Genomic DNA, 21,390 nt, shown 5'->3' on the forward strand with positions numbered 1-21,390 from the left:
GAAATATTTGCCCCAGTAAAATGAATAATGTTTCCCTCTAAAATGGGGATTAAATCTGCACTCTGATGTCAAAGTAGATTTTCGGCCTTGGGGAAATAGTAAACTCTGTTTTCTCCACTGCTGCCAATTAAAGTGGGCAATCTATTTTAAGGCCTCAATTGATGTTATATATGAACATCCTGCTTCATAAGGGACAGAGTCTTCGATTTTCCACCGTTCTAGCAAAGCAAATGGTCTTATCACAGTACTTCAAGTGTAGCACACTCATATTCAGATAGCTATCAACTGAAGAACTTCAATTCAAACAAAACTTGGACTACACCACAACAATAAACATTCAAAGTACAACATGTATTCAATATTTCCAGTCAGCTGCAAGCTTTCATGTTAGTCACGTCATGGGGGAAACTACTGCGTATTTTAGCAACAAACTTACTTTAAACATTGGTCTGACATGTTCAAGATGTGTAGCACTGGTAAACGGTGCCTGTGCATGACTCACTGCCTCCATCAGGACCTTGGCAGTTTTTGCCATTTGCTCCATTTCAAGATTATATAGCAGCCTTCGCTGTTTTTCAGTGGCTACACCTACAAAACAAATCATAAAAATCAGTACTCAACAAAATGGTTAAGTAAATTCATGTACAAATGTCTCAGTAGATCACGTTATTTCAATTATGGGTTCAAATAGTGTTGTTAACCACAAGCATAAAACTGAAATCATCAGAATCCCTTAACTGAATCACTATTAACTTAGGTCCATTTTGCACTGATAGCTATTTTTAGTGATGATGCTGAATTCCTGTAATGAAAAAGTAGTACCAAATGACTTTGAATTAATTTGCTATGTTGCCAAGTTGGAGGTTTTGTAATTATTCAATTTGTACACACAAAGTCAGTGGTAAGAAAATTAAATCATAAATAACCAGTCTTCTTGGCATACTACTGTGGGAATCTTAAATTTAAGTCATTTAACACCAAGCTTTGCTTTTTGTAAACTGAATCACCTGATTCACATATCACCAACCTCCAATGGCTGATTGTTCAATTTTTATATTGGTTCATGGGATATGGGCATCATTCACTAGGCCAGGAAATATTACCCATTCCTAATTATGGTGTGCTGCCTTCTCGAATCGTTGCAGTACATGTGTTGTAGGAATACCCACAGTGCTGTTAGGAAGAGAAATCAAGGATTTTAACTGAGCAACAGGAAAGGAATGGTGATATAGTTCCAAGTCAGGATGATGTGTGACTTGAAAAGGAACTTGCAGGTGGTAGTGCTCCCATGCTCTTCTTCTTTCTGGTGGTAGAGGCCGCAAGTTTGGAAGGTGCTTTTGAAGGAGTGCATCTTACAGAAAGTACACATCACTGCCACTGTGTGTCAGCAGTGGAGGGAGTGAATGTTGAAGGTAGTGGATGAGGTGACAATCAAGCATGCTGCTTTGACCTGGATGGTGTCAAACTTCAGTGTTGGTGAAGGTGCACTCATCCAGGCAAGTGGAAAGTATTCTATCACGGTCTTGACACGTGCCCTGCAAATGGTGCTCTCTGCAGAATTCTCAGCCTCTTGATCTGTTCTTGTAGCCACTGTCTTTATATTGCAAATCCAGTGCCATTTCAAGTCAATGGTAGCCCCCAGGGTGTTGATTCTTGCATTGCTAGAGACCAGTACTTGAGTACATTTTTCTGATGTGCCTGTACATATATCCAATATATCTTGTTTTTACCAATTCAGCTTCAGGTCTTTCAAGTTACTCCAAAAATTCTGAATGTAGGTCAAGAGCCTAATTAGTTGCCAACAAGGCTTGAATACAAAATACACAGAAAAACAAAAGATGCATACATATAGCGTAACTTGCAGCAGTGGTTCAGACCCATACATAATATCTATCAAAAGACAATGGCATCCAATGAACATTTCTTTTTAGGAGCATTATGGAAATACCAGTGCAATGTGTTCCATATTTAGTGGCCAGTCTACCGAAACTGCTGAGTTTAAATATGTTTGACTTACTTGGTTTAGTAGACTTTGGTGTGATTAAAAATTCTTTTGTTTCTTTCATGGCAATTTTTTTCCCTGCAATCTCATCATAAATAGAAGACAGATATTCTTCTGGCAAATCTTTGCTGTCATGGATCCCACGATTCATTTTTATGTACTGTTCTTTGGTCATTTTGTTCTTTACCTGTTAAATACATATGGTAATGTGAGTCTTGGTTATTCAAAATATATTGATATTTTATCTGCATCTTGAAACAAGTTTCTCAATAAACTGTACTGCTATACTTTAGGAGGTGGTCTTGAAGCCGCTAATTAAAGTTTGTTATAAAAACAGAAAATGCTGAATAAACTCAGCAAGTCTGGAAGGAAACAGCTAACATTTTGAGCCCAGAAATTTGATTTGACTTAATCCATAAGACTTTTTTCTGTTATTTTGATGTTCTTTCCAGTGGCATTATTTGTAACAAATAACTCTTCTTTATTTACTATTGTATCTTAAGCAACAGAAACGAGGAGGAGAATAAAAATGCAAACAAAACTGGGAAAAACAAACATTCAACTTTGACTGACAGTACAAAATGATTGGTACCAGATCAGCTGCCTATTGTACAACCTGAAGTTGAAAATTCCACCCATTCTTCAAAATAACAGAAGATTTTATTTTGTGGAGCAACATGATTCCTTTTTCAATATTCAATAATGTCCAATCTGATGCGTACAGTGAGAGGAGAATGAAAATATTGATTTCACCATCATACTGCAAGGGGAATATACATCTTTGGGAAAGGGCTGGTAGTGGTTCAAAGCATGATGGAATCTGAATCCCACACCCAAATTAATTGAAATGTGAATCACTCATTTGTGTAGAGTCCAGCAAAATCAGCAGTTGCAACACAAAATCAAATCTTCAGTTCACAGGACATTTTCTCTTGAAGTAAGTTACCTGAGGGCTATGCAGATCTGTTGTCAGCATTATAATCGAGTAGGCCAGAACATATGCCGAATCAGCACTTGCAAACAGCGTCTGTCTGGGTGGGGGAGCAGAAGTGGGGAGAAACAGCATTACGTAATTAAATAAACGTTCAAAAATTTCCAAGTACAATATTTTTAAAAACCATACCCAGTTCTCACTTCAAAATATAAAAAGTTTGCTCGCAGAATTTACCCTTGATTGCACTCCAAATATCTAGCTGCAAATTTTTCCATGAGTCGGTCAATTTTCTGCGCTTCTCCAGGCAGACGGAATCCTTCAAGATATATACGAAGTGCTGAAACAAAATCCTTCTCACAGAAATCCAGTTGGTCAACATAAGTGTACATCACCTCTTTGTTGAACTTGGTGTTCTCCCCTAGGAACTCACCCACTTGGCTCTGTGAAAGTGCATAAGTTAAGCATAATTAAGTTGAAGCTTTGGTACTATTAAAGAGTCATCCTAAAATCACAATACAAGTGAGCAAGGTAATTCTTTCAATCCAAAGTCAATATAATGTTATGTTAACATTGGAATAATTAAAATAACGCTCCAGGACACGATCTTTCAATCTTAATATTAGCATTCCAAATAAAATATTTGCCATGGACAAGCAGTGAGTTGTTATTCATAGGAAGTGCAAGGTGGGGGACTGTTAAATTGAGATGGAGGTATGTTCTTCAACCAATCTCAGGGGTAGGCATTCTTATAAAACGTCATAAGAGATGCAACATATGAAACACATCTAAAATATACTTGATCTGTCATATGATTGTCACAACAAAACTTTTCCCCATTCATAATTAAACAAGACCATCAAACTGAATTACTGACCTGCAGCTTAAATCAACAAGCGTCGTAATCATGTGTTCAAACAAGTGTACAAAATAGATGAGGGGGCGGGGGAGTTTTAAACTGTTTTTCCGTTTTAGTTTTGGATGGAGATTTATGTCGGATGAATAGAATCACCAGCTGTCTCAAGTTTCTTGTTTGGTATGCTAACCCCATATAATCTATTGAATTTTTATGCTCTAGAATAATAAGCATGCACTCCAATCTATGAGAAGAATTTTTTTTTCGTATTCTGTAATTTGTTCTGTTTTGCATTTTTAGGATACTGGGGTCATCACGTTTGCAACAAAATGTGCATTCAGAAATATACAGAAATGGAAAAATCACCAATGTCCTGGAAGAACCAAGAATTTTAATGCACGTCCCACTATTTAGTATAAATCTTACTGAATCTAATCTTTCCTCCTGTTGAAGAAACTGTGCAATATCTTCAGCTGTTGTGCCCAACATCCCTTGCTCCTGCAAGTACTGTATACCTCTCTTTGGCTTTCTGTTGAACCTAAGGCAAAAATAAACACAGTTACTACCATCACTGCCATCCTAAAAGAGTGACTGTGAAAGCAGATGGACAGAAAATGCTTTATATCTACACAAGGATTTGCCAGCTTTTCTAATTGGAGACAAGAATAAACAATGACATGTACGTGATGTTTGCAAATAACAGCCGAATGTCAGCTTACTGTACATTGTGTTATATCAGAACATACTGAAAGCTTAAAATATTTTGATAACATTTCAGTTGATATTCAAAAGCAATGATACATTATCACAGCAGCCAGAGCAGACACTCATGGTTCATTCTAAATCATAGAAACTATATTGAAAGGAAATGTCTGGCCTACTGGCAGTAATGCCAACTCTTCTAGAACTATCTACTCTGATCCCATTTTGCTGAATTATTTCATTTTGTGTTTTCAAATACTCATCCAATTCTTTTTGAAATGTTCTATGATTTCTATTATAGATTCAACCTCAGCAGCCACTTGTATTTCAGTGAACTTCTTTACTTCTAGTAGCAAACCTTATTTTATGCCCCCCCATTTGCCTACCAATGAAAACAATCTTGAACAGTTTGCTCCTGATCCATCTGCTTGTCCATGCTAGTTATATTACAACATATGGAGTATTTATTTACATCTGTCTAGTTTAAATTCTATAAGTGTAATTTGCCAAGCTGAGACTCTGAGTAAATCATTGGACTGAACACCCTACTGACGATACCAGGTCAGCTACACTAAATAGTGTCTGTCAGACTGTTCATCAGTCTGCAAATCCTTCTATTATTCCATATTATTACCTCCAGGCAACTGTATAGCAATACAAAAACTGGTTGTAGCAATTTGTGAGGAAAAACTGACCACAGTTCTGTTGTCTACAGAAACAAAAATATGGGCACTTTTTCTTCAAACATTGCTATAACTCATTTTTAGAATTATCAGACTTTGCTATTTGGAACGGTAATGACTAGTTTTTTCATACATATGCAGATGAAATACAATTCAATTGCATCAGGTCCAACCAAAAAAGAGGAATAACCATCTAAATGCTCATGTCATTGGATGCGAACAGTATACTTGCAAGAGGTTATATTTTTATTCTCATAAGTCAGTCCTTTTGGGACAACTAATGGATTAACATTTGGATCAGAGCAAACTGTGGCAGCATTTCACCTCCAAGTCAAAAGGTTCAAGGCTCGTATCCCACCCCAGGCAGTCCTGGTAGGTGGAGGTCTGACTTTAAATTCTGGTTTGATGTTCAGTAGGCACAGGTGTTCAGGATGATCATGGAGGTGTTGTTGCCTATCCTGACTGACAGTAGTTCATGGGTTAGGAAGTCTAGGATCCAGTTGTAGAAGGAGGAATCAAGCCTAAGGCCACAAAGTTTGGAGATGAGTCTTGTAGGAATAATGGTATTAAAGACTGTAGTTTATGAATAGGAGTCTGACAGAGATGTCTTTGTTACCCAAGTGTTCCAGAATTGTGTAGGACCAGGGAAATAGTATCTGCTGTGGACCTGTTGCGAATTGTATAAGATCCAGGCAGGCTGAGAGGCAGGAATTGATTCGTGCCATGACTAACCTTTCAAAGCATTTCATAATGTTGGATGTCAGAGCCACCAGGCAATATCCACCTGTGAGTAAGCTCATTCTAAAGAGCTAAAATGTTAAATAACATTCCAAATTATTCACTAGTTACACTGGGGTGTACAGTTATCAGTTTCTCCATTAAAAGCAGCTTTTAAAATGTATATTAAAGGTGCATTTATAGTTAGACCTAAAAAACCCACAATTTTAAAAGCCACCATAAGGGCTGCAAATGGGGCAATTAACAGAAATTTTACAAAAGTGACTAATTTGCCCTGGGCCTTGAATTTTCTTGGTGTTCTGTGCTAGTTAGGCTGACTTTAGGCAAATCGCATTCTAAATCAGCAAAATCAAGCAGAAACTCATATCCTCTGGCCCTATTGGTGATTTGATACGTTGAAATCTTTAATTTCCTAACAAGTGGGACTTGAAGAAGGAATATACCATCAGTTCAGTACGATTCTTCAGCTTCAATTGTTATACAGAATTCCTCACGTACAACTGTCTGGCATATGTTCACGTGATTCTCAGCACAATTCAACTCCATGAAGAATAGTGTATGACCTTATTATATTATTCAAATAGTTTTGGGCTGTGGGTGTGACAGAAAAACTACAATAAAATTATTATTCACAGATTGTGGATGGAGCAGACTTCATAAGTTAAATGAACCCTTTTCATGCTCAAATTGTATGCTCAAAGTTGATTGCAACCTGTGTTAGTCAAATTTCTTCCTCATGACCTTAAATTGTAAAGCCTGGTCACAGAAGGGTCATATGTACATTAATTTGACAAAGCTTTGCAAAACAATAGAACAAGACTTAAAGCATAATAAATAGTCAAATCAGCACATTATATCCGAGAACTCACAGATCTATCCCTTGTTCAATAATATCCTTCTGTTGTTTCAGGACTTCAAATTGCTCAGGATCATCTGCTGCAGATGTCTGAGCACTAATACTCCCAACACCTGATGATATAGTGGAGTCAAAGGAATTTGTACTCCCTCGTCTGCGCATGGCTTCTGCATGTTTGCCTTCGCTGTTATCTTGCTCAGAAGGCTTCTCTTGACCTACAAATTCATTTAAGAGGAGATTTCAGCTGCATTATTTGCTAATTCCAGCTTTAGTTGATAAATTGTTTAAGACTTACACTCATGGTTAAGTTTCCATCATCATAGTGATAAATGCTAAAAGTAAACAACTTTTAGGTTTCCCTCATGACTAGACTTTATAAAGCAGATAGATGTTCACATATAACTTACCAAGATTAGTTTGATGGTTTGGATTTATATATAGATCTTTACTCCATTCAACCATGCATTTCAGGATGGAAACCAAACATTCCAGTCCTTTCTTTCTGAGACTCAGTTCCTGGAAAATAGATAAACAACATTTCCTCAGTTAGATATGCTATACATGAACATAGGGACATATGAATTAGGAAAAGCAGTAGGCCATTGGCCCTCAAGCCTACTCTGCCATTCACTGGTTAACACTGATGCTTCTCAGGTTTGATTCCGGCTTTGGGTGACCATCTGTGTGGAGTTTCCAAGTTCTCCCCAAATCTACCTGGGTTTCCCAAGGTGCTCCAGATGCCTCCCACAGTCCAAGGATGTGCAAGTTAGGTGTAATTGCCCTGGTAAACGTGCGGAGTTATAGAGATAGGACGTGAGGTGGGGGTGGGGGTAGTGGTGGCAGCGGCATGATGCTCTTTGGGAGATCTGATGGGCCAATTGGCCTCCTTCTGCATCGCAGGGTTACTTTGGTTAGGGATTCTAAATAAAATCATGGCTGATCAGATTGAAACTTCAACCTCACATTTCTTGCCAACCCTGATAACCTTTCATCCCTGTCTGTTTTTAAAACGTAAAATTAAAAATTGCAAGAGCAACCATAAACTTAATGATTTGGCTTCTTGTACTTTGTGACCAGGATATATGGGTTTAAAGTGAAAAGTGATTCACAGTTAATTCTTTTATGTTGAAGAGGAGCACTCTGCTTAATAGTTTCAATTTCAGTAGGCTGCAAAAAAAAAATCAACTGACCTTCAATGTATGGTCTTTCCTAAAAGTACATAAATTAATAATTACTCCAGAGCTGCAAATATTTTTTCCTTCAAATTAGGTAATTCCACTTCAATCATTCTGCTTTTCATTGGAAGATTTAGAGATGGACATGCTGAGCAACAACAAAACAAGTTCCAAATTTGTCTGAACAACATCTGAACTACACCAGGAGAAAGCACGACAAATATATTCTTTTAAAAAATCTGGTGCATTCAAATAAGGAGGGAAAAGAGGGAAGTCATTCAACCCATCCTTACCTGATTATAACAATATTTTTGATCAGAAGCAGATAGCCCTTGCATAAATTTAATTATGTCCATAAAGTGTACAATCCCATTAAACAATTATCTTAGACTAAAATGCATCGTTTAGAAAAAGTGGACTTGTAAAATTCATGACTCAAACAGCTCTAACATTGCAATGACAAGATCTGGATTACAACATGCCTATAATGTTACAATATTCTTCTGATGGTTTGTAAGCACAATTTACCTGCAGAGGTGTCATCCCCAACTCCTGACCACTTCGTCCCTGAGCAATTTTTGACAAGTCATTCACAAGGCGTTCAAATATATTTGCAGCATTTAAATCACAATCATAGTTCACATAAATATCCACGACACACTGAGCATCTGAAATATAAGATAGGAATTTAATGTGACAATAGCCAATCCCAGGACTGCATTTGTTTTGTTCAGGAAGTTAATAATTAATTGATAAATTAAGCACAAAATGTACACAAGAAACTTCAAATATTCCTTCTAATTTTTGTTTGCTCTGCTTGGTCTGTTTGTTATATCTTGCAGTCCCTTAAAGACTGATAATACTACTTTGAATGCTTGCCTCTTAAAGGAAATGCTACTTGTGAACAACATGCTTATTCCCTGATCTTTACAAGAAGCTTAGATGGGCACATTGCATACAGCATATCACTGTCAAGAAATGTAATCTTAATTCAAATAAATACGCTAGTTCCATATTATAATATTACGTTCCTTCAAAGATTCAAAACTATCCATTGAAAGGGAACCACTCTGCTCTGAGTCAATGTCACATTCAAGAAAACTGCTTTAAAAAGTTGCAGCCTGAGTTATAGTATGTTGGATTGAGTAAACTTGGACACCAGCTGTAAGCACATAAATAACTTTCACTGGATGCAACTTTTTCGCTTTCCTTCCCACATATTCTGGGAAATATTTGCTGTTTTCAAGAACTGTTGTCAAGTTCAAAACTCAAGTGGTTCACTTGGGCCAGCATCAAATGCTAATCAATTTTACATTTAGAAACTTAAACTTTGGATTTTCATCCTACTCTGTGCGCAGCTCAAATAATAATAAGGCCGGGTTAAAAAGCTAGAATTAATTATTGGTTGCAAATAGCTTTAGAAAATTTGCACGTCATTTCTTTTTGAGAGAATTAAGATATTTAACCTGACTTTTCTTTAAGCTGACATTAATTCCTATTATAAGAACCCTGCTATATACATCTCATGTACTCGTCCAAGTGTTAATTCATTTTAGAGATGGCAACCGCACTTCGAAGATTTAAGATGTGTGCGCGCGCGTGGGAGGGTCAGATATGATTCTGTATTTAGATATTACAAAGGGAATTAATACATAGAGAAATAAATTCTTCAGTTGTGCTGAAGGCAAAACAAATAAAACAAATTACCTGCACAAATCCTAGTCAGAGTTTGAATGACCATCCACTTATGCTCAAATGTACTTGTGGAGGTTTCCAAAATATTTAGGAAAATCTCTTTGAAAAAAACCTGCTCAATTGAGGAAATAGGAGTTAGCATTTGGAATATCTAAAACCATACACAATCCAGCTTTACAAAGATCAACATATTCTTCCCAAGTTGAACATACAGGTAGACCTTGACCAAATTAGAATTATCCTACAATGGCCCAAAAGATGATGCATGGCTTTTAGGCCCGATTTTCCAAGCACATCAAATTTTATTGGAATTTTATTTTAACAAGTGTAATGGAAACTATTCTCAGTAAAGAAAGTATAGGAGTTAGAAAAGTTACATTAAAATAGCACAATGACATAGTGGTTGGCACTGTTGCCTCAAAGTGACAGGAACTTGGGTTCAATTCTGGCCTTGGATGACTGTGTAGAGTTTGCATGTTCTCGCTGTGTCTGCATGGACTCTCTCTGGGTGCCCAAGTTTCCTCCCACAATCCAAAAGATGTGCAAGTTAGGTAGTTGGTCATGCTAAATTGCCTTTCAGTGTCAAGGGAATTAGTATGGCAAATACATGGATTACAGGGGTTGGTCTGGGTGAAGTGATTGTTGGTGCAGGATCAATGGGCTGATTGGCCTCAATCTGCATTGTAAGGACTCTACGATTTTATGAAAAGGTTTGTTTAACTCAGTGGGTTTCAGCTAATCTCAGTAAGGTGGAACCCAGGCAGTGGGGGTCAAACACTAAGTTATGAATTAAAATTCTGGAACTCCCTTCTTAATAACACTGATTGTTTCAGTGACACAGGAACTGCAGCAATTCAAGACGGCAGCACAACACCACATTCTCAAGGACAATAAATACTGGCCTAGCTAATGATGCCCACGTTACATAAAAATAATTTTAAAATAGCGGGAATGAGGTGACTGAAGTAGCCAGTTAAGAATTAGAATGGATCAGTGTCTCACAACAACAGCTACAAATAAAGCAACATTCCAGGGGCTCATGTGCTTGTGAACTAAGACATAGCTGAGTGGGAGGACATAGATAGATTTTCACAAAAGCACTATGGATGGGTCTCATGTCAGTCAAAACAATACATGCACACTTTGAAGACTTCACTGAGAAGTTCAACTAAGGAGTCCTCGGAGAAGCTTACCGAGGGTCACTACAGCTGTTGTGACCAATTAAAAACAGTGCAGCCTCCTTTGAAAGTAAGTCAACACAGAGGCAGAGAGAAAGCAAAGAGAGAAGTTCTGAGACCAGCAGAAACTTCCAGATATGACCAGCCCTTAGTCACTAGAACCCAAACACCCCAGATGATGAACACGGTCATCTTCACCTTGAAGAAGAAAGAAGAATTTGTGTGTCATCTGAAAGTAAGTAGTTCCACTTTTTTTTAAATTCTGTAAAATTCTAAGAAATGTACTATGCCAAATGATTGTCACCAACTGTGTTTCCTAAATTCAGCATATTAAGACACTGAAGTCAATTCCAATTTGGCTTAGATTTTTATGCAAACTTCACTGATGATTTGTTACTTTCAGATAACACTTCAACTCAACAATCCATTTCGTGATTGGTGTTGTTGGAAGTTTTATTGGAGTGGGATTGAGGGGAAGTATCCCTGATTTATTTGCTAGTTTAACTGGAAATTTGACATTGTACTCTGTGGCCTGACTTACTGTAGCTAGCCAGCTCTTTGTTTTGTGCCTCGGCCAATTTTAGGTGCGTGACTTTTTTGCTTCCCAAGACAGTCAGGGTAATAGTCATTACTTCAGACACTCAATATGAAGCATCAAGTGGCACCAGGCACAGGGATAAAGCTCCTGGTATTCGTATCCAACTGTATGCCATACTCTGTTTCTCTCTCCAGACCTGCTGAGTATTGCAGGAATTTCCTCTGCTCTGCTATAGTTATTCCGTAGCCAGCTTTCATCATACACATTCAAGTAGCCCAGGACACCCAATTCCTTATCTGAGCAGAATTTCTATCTTTGAGGCAACTTCGAGCTTACATGAACAATTAGCTGCTTGAGAAATTACAGACTTGAAACAATACACTAATCACAGGATACAAAACCAGTCATAGCTTTTGAAAATCAGGGCACAACACTATTGTATTGTACTAAAAGTGTTGATATAAACAGCTCGAGTGTTTTTTTCAGAATTTGGTGATAAGGTTACAAAATGATACTGTAAATGAATGGTACATGGAAACAGCCAATGCTTTAACATCACACAATTTTACTACTCGAGACATTAAATTCATACCTCAATTTGCATTTTTAAATGAATCTTGAAGTGAGAGAGAAGTGTAAGGAAAATAGCCAGTGAAAGTTCAAACACATCTGGCACACATGAGACACCATTTTTGGATAATGCCACACAAAGGTACTGTTTAATTGCATTGATAAACATTTCATTAGTTTTGAAGACAGGGCCAGCATTTTGCAGGACTGACAGAAGTAGTTGCAGTGAAATTATCTTCGACCGCAGTTCATGGGACCTTGAAAAAAAATTGAGTAAATGTTTTATTAAAAAATATGTACCAGATATATGACACTTCACTAACACTATAATATGTGCCAGAACCAGTCATGTCGTTGAGAATTCAAAATTAAAGACTGAAGAATCACTCACTACAAATTTGCATACAACTCTATGTACTGCAGCCAGTGCTGGAAGACTGAAAATAAAAACCAAAAGTGGATTCTGTATTTCCTCTGATATATTTTATATAACTATGGATTGTTCTTGGATAACACATTATTGGATATCAGATGCAAAATCATTTACTGATCCTTGTTTGAATATACAAAATACTTTTCAGTATACTCCCTAAGTTTAAATTATTTTACGCCAGTAGGGACTGCTGCTAAGTATGCTACTGAACAGCTTACAGTACTGAATGGATTAATAATGCCTTACTGATCTTTGTGTAGGAAAAAGTTAAGTTAAGTTTGAGTGTTGTACAATTTTTTGTGACCTTTACAAAAATGAGCTCCAAGTTATGCAAGTAAAATTTCAATTATATAAAAACAAGTCAGTTGCTTCATATAATGCATGACAGAATTTACCAGCAAGATACACAAAGCTCAGCAGACCACTACTAATAAGAATTGACCCAGAAATCACTGCAACAGTATATCTCACATTGAGCAACATGAATTTGACTTTTTAACCTTATCCTTCAGATTGCATTATATTTGCCTTCCAAATTTCTGGATGTGATAATGGTGTAACAATCTCAAAATTGTATTTGGGACCACATACATATAAACCCAATATTCTATTTCCTTAACCAAAGAGCTAAATGACAGAAGAAACAGAGCAAATGACAGATGAAATCGGGTAAATTAAGGTCAAATTATAAACAGAAAAATGCACAAATAATAGATTGAGAGAGGAGAGAAGCAAAGAAAGAGCAGGATAATAAATTAAGAAAAAGCAGAAGAAAATTTTGAAACCCAATTGTATTTGGGAATTGTATTGATTCTCAAAGTTAATCGAGTGAATAGCATGGTAGACATTTAAAATAAACAAACATTCTTACTGAATGTAGCCCAAAATGATTTTCCACAAAAAATTATTTTAATTTCTGATTGTTAAATCAGCATTGCATTCTCAAAATTACCGTCTCAATGTGGATGACAAGTCTATCACAAAAATCCTTAAATGACGCATTTTTCTTTTAAGAAGCAGAACAATTCCAAATTTTTTTTGGAATAAAAATCCACATCTGCTGTTGTTCCCTTCTGAACATCCAAGATTAAGTATCATTTCAGGACCATAAATCAAGTCATGAGCACAGTCATGGCCCTAAATGGAAGATTATTTTGCATTCACATCACAAATCCAGCAAATAATTTCAATGGGGAGACTCCCGATGAGGTTACAACTCTTAGTTTTGTTGCAAACAGCAGAGCTGCACAAATAGTCTAGTAATTTGTGGAGAATGGGAGCTCTTGACTTAGTTCTTCTTCTCCAAAAATCTGATATTTGGCAGGCATCATAAGTTTCCCATAAATTTTCTGATAATTCCAGGGTCAGAGTTGTGACTAATGTGCCTTTTGGACAATAAGTATAGATTTTACATTCTATTTGCATACAAGACTTTTTTTTAAAACATCTTGGCATTCACTTACTTTGGATCTGGAGGTCCATCACTTAATGGCTTCATGGAAAGTTTACAAAGTGATCTGAAAACCAAAAACGCATCTTTTTGCAAAATGTGGGAGAATTTGATACCAACTGGAGGTGGTACCACAGCTTCAGACTCCTAGAACCAAAACAAAGTTTGATATCAAGTCAGAGTTGCAACATTTACTGTAGCTGTTTCATTTAAATTTCCCAGGTTTCACCATCTGCCTGTGCCCTTAAACAGGTAAGCACTTCAATATGGCTGTTTTTGAGCCAAGCGGCAAATACTTCATTAAGTAAATGGGCATTAAACAAACATGACCATAGGGAGTGGTTAGTGCAACCGATACTCACGCCTGTGTTAGTAGGCTTAATGATGGGTACAGTACATTACACTTTAAATACAATACATTGCACATGGAGAAGGAGGAAATTGCTTATTGGCTTGAGCTATGGCTCAGCCCATGTTGAATACAGATGATGCAGTGCTGTAGAACTTTGGGAAATATCATAGTTGGTCATTTAAGTTTTTTTTAAAGTTTTATTTACAGAAGGAAGAGGAAAATAAAGCATTAAAAAGGAGAAGCATTAGTATTATGAATGTCAAAGCCATTGTGCTTGAAGTGGATAAACCACATTTAAAACTTTACGTAAGAAAGTTAGAAAATAGATTGAAGTAACTATTGGCAATACTTAGCTCAAAACTTGGTGTATTTTAGCGCAACTGCTATATTAACAATAATCTTTTCATTCTCAAATTGTGAAGCAGATATTCACTAAACAATTATAACTGTCTGCAGTTCTGTTAGGCGAACAATGTTTTTAAAACTATCACATAAGTAATATATCAGCATATATAAACAGCCAAAACAGTTCAAACACAATTTGTTTTTAACTTCAATAGATCACTGAGTAGTTGAGCCATGGGAAGGTCACAGGCTTGATATCTGACATACCAAGAGGTTAGGAGAGAAGTTTAAAAATAGGAAGGCAAAACAAAATCATCAAGTTCAATTATGAAGGAACACGTCAAAATATTCTATGCACATATCAAAAAAAGGGAAAATCGTGGTGGAAATATGGCCACTAAGAGACAGACAAGATAAAAATCACAGGCAGCAATAGTTAAGTAGCAGGAATATAAATTATTACTTTGATTATTTACCGGGGAAACAGAACAGGTGGATATGATGTCAATAGATGAGATTATTTTAAATGTGGTTTTATCATTTCTGAAAAGGAGAAAAAGTAAATGAATTGAACTCAAAACGTGAAAAAGAGTCTGTGGTCTGGGTGGATCGCGTTGAGGCATTTTAAAAAATACCTAAAGAACAAGCAGAGTCACGACAAAGTACTTACCAATTCTTTGGAAAAAAAGGTGCATTGCCAGAGAACTAATAGATTGAAACATTTTATATATTTTAAAGATGTCAAACAAGTCAAGGGAACAGTTTTGCACCAGGAAAAATAATATAAATCTCTGCTGAACACTTAGAAACCAAAAATATAAAAGGCGATGAATAGCATGGAGCAATCACATTGAATTCTTAGAAGAGATACCGAAAGAATAGATAAAGGATAATATACATATAATTTAACTAGGTTTCCTACAGTAGGCTAATGATAAGAGCAGAGCAGCTGAAGTCAAGGGACAAGTAGCAGAACATATAGCTAGCTGGCTGCAAGAAAGAAGGGGGGGGCGGGGGAGGTGGTTGTTTGCATCTTAAACTTTTCCTGGGTGACCTTTCAGGTATTTGAGTTGGAACCTTCTAAATCTCAAACTTTATCTAGCAGTTTTGGAGGACTTCAGATATAGGGGAATCACCTATCCGAAGTCCAAACTTACAGGCCCATTCTGGCAAAGTAGGCATGTCGGGACCTCAAAAAAGGGGTCCCCAGCGCATTCACTGAGATGCCTTTGGGATACAACCTACTGGAGATTGGAACATCTGGGCCATTTAAGGGGAGGCTAGATAAGCAGGGAGAGATTAATAGAATAGAAGATTGATACAGTTAGATCAGAAAAAAAGTTTGAGTGAAGCACAGCCGCCAACACAAACTGCTTGGGCCAATCTGTTTCTGTGTTGGATGTTCCGAGTGTCATTTGCTGATTTTGCTGATCTGAGCCACGCCTGTGGTACAGATGTGCTACAGTACACACAGTGCTCCAGAGCCCTCAAAGAAGATCCAACAGGGCTTGGGTTCCTGATTGTTATTCAGTCACCCTGCCTGAAAGTGTGCCTGGGCCTCTGCTAAACAAAGATTAGACTTTGTTTACTGATGCCAGTGGTGATGCTAACTGATCATAGCTCCAAATTACATACGTATTTCATGAGACATGCGTTTTTAAAAAAGGACTTAGAAGCAAAAACTGAGACTACAAAATAGCTGCTTGCTGGAATTCCTATGTGGATTATAATAAATATGAGACAGCTGAGGGGTTAAAAAAGGCATGGACAAGTTGGGCTGAAGGGCCTGTTTCAATGCTGTAAACCTCTAAGCCATGTTTCAAATGTAACTACAGTCCGTCAGTCTGTTTCCTTCTTCCTTTGAAATATCATCTCGTTCCATAAAACTCACTGCTGCTAGCAATCTCATTTATGCTTTAGTCACCTCCAGAATCAACTTTTAACCACTTTCACTGCAATGACAATATTAGATCAATAATATCATATCTGCAGAGGAATAGATTTTTGGGAATAGATGTTTACAGTTCACAAGTCTTCCGTACAACAACTAAGATTTAGCAGCCACGTCAACTTTTCTGTGTCAGCACTCTGCTTCTTCTCACAGACACAGAGTGAAGCAAATTATTCAGGCCTTGGTGTGAATGATGGCGGCGGGGCCCAGAATGAGGCCAAATGTGATTGTTCACTTGGTATTTCTGGTTAAAAATGGTTTTAAATACATCTGCTGTGTCTTTCAAACTCTCATATTAGGCTCTGTCATTATTGACAGCAAGTAACCTTCTCCAACTGGCCACCTAATAACCCAACATTTTCAACGGGACATTGCAGAGTTGCAGAATTTTGCTCGAATCTGTTGGTTGCTGAAATGCTTCGCTCCACCTATATCCAGTTAACCCAGTTTTATAGCCTCAAGCTAAGCATATCGGCTGATCATCGCAATTGACTCATTTCCCAGACCTCTCAGCATGATAGGTTGTTGCTGAGAGTTAACTCTCATGGGATCCAGGATGAGGTATCTAAATGGATACAAAATTGGCTGCTTCACAGAAGCCAGAGGGTGATTAGAGAGGGCTGTTTTTCAAACTGGAGGCCTGTGACCAGTGGTGTGCCTCAGGGATCAGTGCTGGGTCCATTGTTGTTTGTCATTTATATTAATGATTTGGATGAGAATATAGGAGGCATGTTTACTAAGTTTGCAGATGACACCAAGATTGGTGAAATAGTGGACAGTGAAGAAAGTTATTTCCGATTGCAATGGAATTGTGATCAATTGGGCCAGTGGGCCAATGAATGACAGATGGAGTTTAATTTAGACAAATGCGAGTTGATGCATTTTGGTAGTTTGAACCAGGGCAGGACTTACTCAGTTAATGGTCAGGCGTTGGCGAGAGTTACAGAACAAAAATCTAGGGATACACGCTTATAGCTCCTTGAAAGTGGAGCCACAGGTGGACAAAGTGGTGAAGGAGGTGTTCGGCATGCTTGTTTTCAGGAGTTGGGACATCTTGCTGAAGTTGTACAAGACATTGGTATGGTCACATTTGGAATACTGTGTGCAGTTCTGGTCACACTATTATAGAAAGGATATTGTTAAACAAGAAAGAGTGCAGAAAAGATTTACTAGGATGCTATTGGGACTTGATGGTTTGAGTTATAAGAAGAGGATGCATAGACTGGGACTTTTTCCTCTGGAGCATAGGAAGCTGCGGGGTGATCTTATAGAAGTCTGTAAAATAAGGAGGGGCACAGATCAGCTAGATATCAATATCTTTTCCCAAATGTAGGGGAGTCTAAAACTAGAGGGCATAGGTTTAACATGAGAGGAAAGAGATACAAAAGTGTCCAAAGAGGTAATTTTTTCACAGAGTGTCTGGAACAAGTTGCCAGAGGTAGTAGTCAAGGCGGGTGCAACTTTGTCTTTTAAAAAGCATTTAGATAGTTACATGCATAAGATGGGTATAGAGGGAAATGGGCCAAATGCAGACATTTGGGATTAGCTTAGGGGTTTAAAAAAAAAAGGGCGGCATGGATAAGTTGGGCTGAAGGGCCTGTTTCCATGCTATAAACCTCTACAACTCTAATGATAGAAGAAAGAGAGATGTGAGGTGCTATTAGGTTGCAGATTGCAGTCGTGTTCAACATTGTTGCTGATGGTAGCCAACATCCACTCAGCGACAGCCAATTTTCAGTTCCTTCACGTGTCATTCAGCTTAAGCACAGTGGTAATGCTACACAAGAGACTGAACCGCATCCTCACTCAAGATTGGGGTCAACGTACAATAAAGTCTGTTCGGAACAGCAACAGACCTGATCGTGAGGAGCTCTGAAGGCAGTCTAGGCTCTTGTAACGTTTCTGATGGGTATTCTGAGTGAGATGCAGTGCCTCCTTGGTTTAAAATGTTGCTGCTCAACTTCTGGAAAAAACCTTCATTAAAAAACCTTATTTGGAAATACAGAATTACTCAAAAAGATAGTTTTTAATCAGACTTGTGCTGAATTGGTATTAGTCCATTATAGACAGGTCTATTTCAATTTAAGAACATAAGAACATAAGAAATAGGAGCAGGAGTAGGCCAACTAGCCCTTCGAGCTTGCCCCGCCATTCAATAAGATCATGGCTGATCTGTCTTGGCTCAGTCCCACATTCCCGCCCTCTCCCCATAACCCTTAATCCCCTCTCTTATCAAAAACCCATCAACCCGCGGCTTAAAAATATTTAGCGAGGTAGCCTCCACCACTTCAACAGGCAGAGAATTCCAGAGATTCACCACCCTTTGAGTGAAGAAGTTCCTCCTCAACTCCGTTCTAAACCGCCCCCCTTTATCTTGAGGCTGTGCCCCCTAGTCCTACTATCCTTTCTGAGCGGGAAGAGTCTCTCCACCTCTATCCTATCCATCCCATTCATCATCTTATACGTCTCAATGAGATCTCCCCTCATTCTTCTAAACTCTAACGAGTACAAGCCTAATTTATTCAGCCTCTCCTCATAGCTCAACCCCCTCAACTCCGGCATCAGCCTAGTAAACCTCCTCTGCACTCCCTCCAAGGCTAAAATATCCTTGCGTAAGCACGGCGCCCAAAACTGCACACAGTACTCCAGCTGCGGCCTCACCAATGCCAAATTTACCAAAAGATTTCTAAATTACACTGGAATAAAAAGTGTACGATCCAAAAGACCAGATAAGAATAGAACTCCATTCGCAATGCAAGTGATCCAATGTGCTGAATTATGAAAAGGAAACCACTTGTCCCTTTGTTCCCCCAAATATCCCGCATACCAATTGTGTCCTTGATTTAAGCCAAGATAACAAATCTTATGCATCCATGAATACAACTCAAATACGTGTTTGCACAGATGGTTTTTTGACAATTATACCAGGTGGAACCAGCTGGGGAGCACAAAACAAACATTAAAAATTTCAGCATCTGTACTAGAGTCCTTGAAAAAGTACAGCCTTGATTCTAGCAAAATATATAATTAAGCTCCTTACCTGGATATCATTATATGGTACGGATTGCCTATCAATTGATGAAGTACTATTAGGCAGCGGTGGTAAGCCTTCAGGGATTCCATTTTCAGTGCATTCAGCAGCAGTTTGGTTTTCTAAAGCTGTTTCCCTAGGTGCATTTTCTTTGTTTTTTGCTTCTACCTCTTAAAGGAAAAAAAAATCATTATCAAAAAACCTTTCTGCACACAATTTATTCAGTAAGAAGTCTCACAATATCAGGTTAAAGTCCGACAGGTTACCTGTTGGACTTTAACCTGGTGTTGAGACTTCTTAGTGTGTTTACCCCAGTCCAACGCCAGCTTCTCCACATCACAATTTATTCATCAGTGAAGGCAAAGTGCACAAATGCACTTTATTATCTTATAAAACTGCCCCATTCAAACATTAAACTATGTTGCAATCTGTGTGAATATACATGTTTTTGGCATTTATTCAAAGGTTAGTGCAATTGTTTTGTTTGCAATTACTTTAAACTGCTTTCATCTGTGACTAAAAATTTGCTAAATTCTTGCAAAGTTTCCTATTTGCAAGTAAGTTTACACAATGCAAACAAGTTAATGGCTTTCTAGTTCCAGAGCATATGACTTTGGAGTATCTGATTTGAGGACACTAACAGTAAATTCAATTAATCAAAACATAAAATATACACTTATCACACAAAAACAACAGGTTTCCGAGGATATGTTGACATTTCTTTTCCCCTACTCAGATTAATATACTTCTGGTTCAACAAGAGCACAGACCAGCTGTGGATAATGGGATACACATTAACTTCCAAGAGATTTTCTCGTCCTAAGCTTGAGATGGCAGCCCTAAAAATGGTTAAAATGATCTGGCAACAACTCACCCATCAAATTTACCTGCCTGTAGAACCACACCCAGTTTTCACATCGCAGCTTAAAGTCAGATTTTTTAAAAAAAAATTAGAGTGGATAAATAAAATTATTTCATGAACTACCTCCAGTCACGATCGCCACCACTTCTTCCAATATTTGTCCCACGATATCTTCCGTTTTCTCATCTTCCTCATGATCTTCATTCAGATTTCCTTAAGTTAAAAACAGTGGTTAGAGCCTGAAATAGTACCTGAAATCTTTTAACAAGATGGAAAACGAATGAAATATTCAATTTGCTAAATTCTCATTTTAATAGCTGAATTTAATAACAGAATTTGGAATTTACACAATAAAAATAGTAGAGCCCATTGATCATCATTTAGAAACATTCATGGACAAAGCATATGTGATAACTTGGGGGGTTTTTTTGATTCAGGTTCTCTCTGTCATATGGCACTTTGGAAATGTCTTGTTCCTGTGTTTCAGCCTATGCTGCTACGTAATAATGAGATAAGCTTATAATGACTTCTCTGCCTTTCCTCTAATGTCATTCCATAAGACTGTGGTCAGGACATCCAAGATGAACCTGTGGCCTATGTAGCGCTGCATTCAAGTACTGTGACATCACTAACACTTGCACAGAAAATCACATTACTGAAGAGTAAAGCTAATTTGAAGATGACCATTCTATACTCATGGAATTTAACTTACAGATTGTTAAAAATCTACCAGTCCTGAGTGCACATAATATATGCACAAAGTTCCTTTGGGGCGAGAAATTAACCTCATCTGCAGACCAGCACATTTAGCTTTCAGCAATGGAAACTAGGGGCACAGAATCATTGACTAAGAAATATTTCCAAGTTTAAAAGCAGCAGCTGAAACTTTCAGGAAAATAAACTTGGAGAGCTTTGCCTTTTAAATAATGCTACAGCCAACTGTAGCTCTACTGCATTCCTTTCAACGGCAGTTCTCTTGACCCGGTTCCCAACTTAGCCTTAACTGCTGCTGCGGACTTGGCGTCAAACCTATTTAAATAGC

General features: G+C 37.7%; 1 protein-coding gene across 1 annotated transcript in view; it reads right to left on the reverse strand.

Annotated features, from left to right (window-relative positions):
- The window catches only part of LOC145353927 (brefeldin A-inhibited guanine nucleotide-exchange protein 2-like), a 110,733-nt gene that overhangs the window by 42,547 nt on the left and 46,796 nt on the right, over positions 1–21,390 (reverse strand). The window contains exons 7-19 of the mRNA XM_080204929.1: positions 20,472–20,561; positions 19,496–19,656; positions 13,821–13,954; positions 11,947–12,181; positions 9,651–9,750; positions 8,472–8,611; positions 7,176–7,284; positions 6,782–6,983; positions 4,216–4,327; positions 3,171–3,376; positions 2,949–3,033; positions 2,018–2,189; positions 437–588 (exon numbers count right to left, since the gene is read on the reverse strand). Coding sequence (XP_080061055.1) covers positions 437–588; positions 2,018–2,189; positions 2,949–3,033; positions 3,171–3,376; positions 4,216–4,327; positions 6,782–6,983; positions 7,176–7,284; positions 8,472–8,611; positions 9,651–9,750; positions 11,947–12,181; positions 13,821–13,954; positions 19,496–19,656; positions 20,472–20,561 — 1,898 coding nt within the window. The remainder of the gene's footprint in view (positions 1–436; positions 589–2,017; positions 2,190–2,948; positions 3,034–3,170; positions 3,377–4,215; positions 4,328–6,781; positions 6,984–7,175; positions 7,285–8,471; positions 8,612–9,650; positions 9,751–11,946; positions 12,182–13,820; positions 13,955–19,495; positions 19,657–20,471; positions 20,562–21,390) is intronic.

The sequence above is a fragment of the Carcharhinus amblyrhynchos genome, chromosome 16 (genome assembly GCF_965287045.1).
Source record: "Carcharhinus amblyrhynchos chromosome 16, sCarAmb.v2.hapA, whole genome shotgun sequence".
Lineage (NCBI taxonomy): Eukaryota > Metazoa > Chordata > Chondrichthyes > Carcharhiniformes > Carcharhinidae > Carcharhinus > Carcharhinus amblyrhynchos.